The 5,151-nt window shown below is 33.3% G+C and overlaps 1 protein-coding gene across 1 annotated transcript in view; it reads left to right on the forward strand.

Annotated features, from left to right (window-relative positions):
• LOC107630741 overlaps positions 1 to 2,550 on the forward strand; it is a 3,213-nt gene extending 663 nt beyond the window's left edge. Inside the window, exons 2-4 of the mRNA XM_016333959.2 lie at positions 184 to 336; positions 1,193 to 1,264; positions 1,456 to 2,550. Coding sequence (XP_016189445.1) covers positions 184 to 336; positions 1,193 to 1,264; positions 1,456 to 2,124 — 894 coding nt within the window. The 3' untranslated portion in view covers positions 2,125 to 2,550. The remainder of the gene's footprint in view (positions 1 to 183; positions 337 to 1,192; positions 1,265 to 1,455) is intronic.

Consider the following 5,151-nt stretch of genomic DNA (forward strand, 5'->3'; position numbering starts at 1 on the left):
TTGAGGGTTTTGTGTTTTCTGAAGTAACCTAGTGACTTTCAATTATCCTAATGGGGCATTTTCAGATTTGAGCTCTTATTATTACTTGATGTTTATTTGTGGAGTTATTAGTGAAAGAGACGGCAAATAATTATGTGAATGTGCTTCAAGTGATTTGGTTGTGTGCTTTTGTTTTTCTTGCAGAAATTGAGTATTTCGTGCTTTAGGCAAGAACACCATTCTCCGGAAACACCCAAGCCTGAAGTTATAGAGCACTATCTCCCCGAGGAATTGGTGCAATCTGAATTCAATCACACTAGTGTCGCTAAAAGTGACCGGAAATCGAATCTCCAGAAGGTACCACTATGTCTCTACTTCGCTTTCATAACAGATAGTGTTCTATGTTGATCCATCTTGTATTGCTTCAAGCCTCGTGTTTCCAGAATCAGTGTTGTCAGAAACAATTGTCATATAAGTTGAAAATTTAAGAGTTCTCTTATCATATTGTGACATATAATTGTGGCAATCTGTCAAAATTTACTGGGTATGAACTATGAAGCATTAAGACATTCTGCGTCCACCCAAAATGCACTTACAGGAGCCAATCATTGTCTGGAAATGTATGTATGACTATTTGGCTCACTCCTCTGGAGTGGTAATGATAGCTGATAAAGTGCGAATTTTGGCTCTCAAATCTAGAGGCTGAAATATGTTTGGTCCACGTTTTAGCTCCTCCTGTCTAGTAAGAGAAGTGATTCTCTGTGATTAGGTGGTTGCACTAGACGGTGCTGGTAAATGGAATAATTTGGTCGACATGATGACTATCTGATTGTATTATTTGTCCATTGGTGAAGTGATGGAAAAGGGAAGATGGATGTGGTTGCCTTTGATCGTATGAATACAATAACGAAAAGCGGATGTGTATTCCTCGACTGAGATTATTTGATCTTTAATCTTATGTTCTCTTGATTTTAGTCCACATGCATCATTTTGTATCTCAGTTGATACACGAAGTTAGATTTTCTTGCAAGAAACACTTGTCAATGCACAACAAAGTAGTGTTATTATGCAATGTTGTTTTTGGTTGTATTCTAATTGCAATTTATCATATGTCAATTCCCCTGCCTCCATAACAGTTTAAGGAAAGGCTTTTGGTGCTGTTGTTATAGTTATTGTGTCAATCTGCTTACCGAAATGCTTGATTTTCCTTCAGACTGCGGAGGTAGTATTCAAGGTATTTGGCAGCCGATGGGTTGTACCATGGAGTGCACTGACGATATTGCAAGTAAGTGCTTCTCTAACTTTGAGAGCGAGAACTGATTAAATAAATTGTCATTTTGTGTATCAATTCCTTAAGGTTGAGAATTTTTTGGCGATATGATACTGGTATGAAAGCCATGATGACAAGCCTATTGAACATAGTTAAATAACTAAAATGTATAAGTGCATTAAGCCTTGCATACATGTATGATGCAGGTGATGCTTCTTTGGACATCTGCGTTTTGGTTTATAGGAACCTGGATGATTCCTTTTGCAGCTCATGTATCTGGTTTTAGCAAGGAATCTTTGACATTGAGAGGACAGGCACTGTTTAGTCTCATCACTGATGTAACTGAGGGACTTGCTGGGATTGCAATTCTTCTTCGCTGTCTTTCACGATTTCGTCCCCTCCCACCCGACTGGTTCAAGTTCAGCTTGAAAGGGAATTGGCAACTAGATGTTATCATAGGGTGTCTCATGTTTCCTTTTGTCAATCGGCTCTCTCAATTCAACCTGGATCTACTACCTCTCTTGCCGTCTACCCCTGTCACCCTTTCAAGTGTTGAGCAATCCATAAGATCAAGAGATCCGGTGGCTATGTTGTTATATGCAACTGTAGTATCAGTTTGTGCTCCTGTGTGGGAGGAGATAGTTTTCCGTGGTTTTCTACTTCCGTCTCTTACCAAATACATGCCAGTTTGGTGTGCAATACTAGTTAGTTCAATTGCCTTTGCACTTGCACATTTTAATATACAGAGGATGCTGCCACTCATATTTCTCGGGATGGTGATGGGTGTCATATTTACAAGGTCAAGGAATCTATTGCCGTCAATGTTATTGCATAGTCTGTGGAATGCATTTGTGTTTTTAGACTTGATGAAATAGCTTCTTGAGAGTTGACAGTAATCATGATATTTTAGCAAAGCTAGGACCCCATAATGTTAGTTGCTATGCAGGCCAATAGGATGATGCGGCTTTGTGCTTTGGATCAGTGTCTTCAGAAGCAAATGCTTACAAGAACAGAACAGTACCTCATTGTTAAGGTAAACTGACAAAGTGCATGTGCAAGGAGTAACATGAGCTGGTGGGCTCTTACAATTGTATATTACAGAAATCAGTGCCCTTCTTTGTCCATATCTTTGATGAAATTAGTGGTATTATTTGAAAGCCATTATTCAAACCATTCATTTTAGATAACATGAGGATGGAAGACGGTTGTGTACTATATAATGTCAATTAACTCATCTTTCGTTTTCTCTTTGGAAAATTATAAACCTCTAATAAAACTATTTTGGTTATCAAAAGATAAAAGATTTGTTGCTCACTACATAGGCCCTCCATACATGCTGGTTACATAGATTATTATAGTCCCATTAATATTTAATTTTATATACTTATGACGCATTGATCCTTTCTGTATAGGTTAACATGATACGTTTTAGACTTGTGAGGGGATAATATATTAACAAAATAATCTGAGAGGTTAATTTAGTGATATAATATTTAGTGATATAATAATCGGATGCAATTCTTCTATCGGCAGGTCAAAATAAGGTTTTGCTCATAACGTAGTAAATATAAATTTATCAATTGCTTTCTCAAGAGAATTTTGCCAAACATTCCCGGCTCTCTAATATAAATTGTAAATCAACTTTACATGAAAAACAATTACACAACTTTACATGAAAAACAATTACACGTGAATTTCTATCTAAACTAAAACCTAAAAATTGAAAAAGAAAATCCCGAATTATAATTAGGGGTGTAAATAAAATAATTAAATTGTGGTTAATCGGTTAAAAAATTATAATCACATTTTGGTTAACCAATTTAATAAAATAATTTTAAAAATCATATCCATATTATTAAAAAGTGGTTAACCAAAACCAAAACCAAATTTTATGAAATTTTTGTGTTTAAATTGGTTAATCGATTTTTTTTTGTAAAAATCGGTTTTTAATCCCGTTAAAAACAATTTTTTATTTTTTTTGAAAAATCTAATTTTTCTATGTAAAAATTAATTAAAAAAAAACTGGTTATTTTTTAAAATTGATTTTTATTTTTATAATCGGTTAAAAATTAGTTTTTAAATTTTTTAACCGATTAATAATCAATTTTATCATATAAAACAAATTTAGTTAATTAATCAAATTATATTTTTAGCTAACCCAAAAATAGGTTTAGTTTTTGGATTAATGAAAGAGCCCTAATTATAATTCAGCTAAACGTGCCTATGTTTCTTTAAAGAAATAAAGTGTATGTCTATGTGCGAAACTTTATATTTGCAAAACCACAGCTGGTATACATTTCTAGATAAGTGACATGATAAAATAAATTGACAACACAATGAATCAAGAGATGTACATAGTATTAGCTAATTTTATTTTCTGGGTAGAGCAAAGGAGGTGTGGATAAACCAGTACTCCTTGCTGCCGCTGCTACCTTCAAAGGAAGCGGCACAATAATGAATTCATGATAACAAGTTATTCGGTATAATTTTGTGAAAATAGATTAAGTAAAAAGAGATTAAAATGAGAGATTAAAGATAAATTTTGGCAAGTAAGCAATATAAGAATTAATGATAAGAAATAGAAGTAGAGAATAAATGTTGAGATTTTTATTAATGTCACAAGAGAATGAATGAAACTCTTTTAAAGTGGATAAGGATTAATTAATCTTGCTGTTGGCTGTTCTGACGGAATACCCAAATACTAATTTTATGTATGAAGTTGGTGAACAAAATGAAGAACAATAAAAAGAAGGGGGAAAATGGATATAGACTCTCAAGTTTCAGAAAAAAGTCTTTTAAGAGAGATGAGTTAAAGTCCTTTTATAATATAAAGCCATTTTGAGAAAGAAATACATTGTTCAATGGTTATAATGTGACGTTTAGACTACTTATTTTATTCCAAGGCTTGTTTATTAAATTGGATGTTCCTATCACTTTAAGTCTTTTTAACTAAAAATAGAAAAAGTCCCACAAGTTAAGTTAAAGTTTTGCTCTGGGTGTCCGTAGTAAGGAGGTGTCCGAATAAAAAGATGCTCATGACATATGACATTAGTGAAGTGACATTTAGTTTGGTTTCTTTTTAATTAGATGACACTCTCTACGCTCTAAATTCAACCAATCCGCTCTTATCAATTTAATTCTCACTAAAAAAAATTCAACTTCTCAAAATATTCTTTTTGAGTTTTATCTTTTTATCCAACACTTGTAGAAAAAATTTGACTTTTTTTTATTATATTTTTAAATTATTTTAAAATTATTTATATATAAAAAATTTATATTTTTAGTGTCCAATCAACCAGCATGGTTAATAAAGATGTACGAAGACAATCATCATTTAACATTGGAAAAGAAAACCAAAGTTTAAGTTGCAAATAGGTTCAGTTAAGTTTAAAAAAGGTATTGAAAGTAGAGTATTATTATGGTCTTTGTGCAATAGAATCTTGAATCTTATATTTAAAACCAGTGGATGGGTTTGCACAGGGAACAACTATTGGGACTTGTTGATCTCTTTTATGGAAAAGCTTGTGAAGAAAGGCCACCAATAATGCCAGTTAAAACTTAAAAGGCAAGAAAAGGAAATCTTTGAGCTGCAAGATAATATGATATCTGATCAAATGGCTACATATTCTATGTAATCACAGATTCTGTTGAATGTGTCTGATGCATGTCACGTGCAAGACAGAGGCAATGTATGCAATATATCTGATCTGCACAGAAAGCAAGCACGCACCAACCGGAACAGATTATGTTTGTTTCTGCCGTAATAAATTTATTTCTGTGTTTGTGCAGCTGCTAAATGCTAGCCTCATAGGAAACTGTATCCTTGTTGGACATAGCAAGCACCCTTGCAACTTGCAATTAACATTTTCATCCGCTTTTCTTATAACCACTCCCATAATGTA

This window comes from Arachis ipaensis, chromosome B03 (genome assembly GCF_000816755.2).
Source record: "Arachis ipaensis cultivar K30076 chromosome B03, Araip1.1, whole genome shotgun sequence".
NCBI classification, from domain to species: domain Eukaryota; kingdom Viridiplantae; phylum Streptophyta; class Magnoliopsida; order Fabales; family Fabaceae; genus Arachis; species Arachis ipaensis.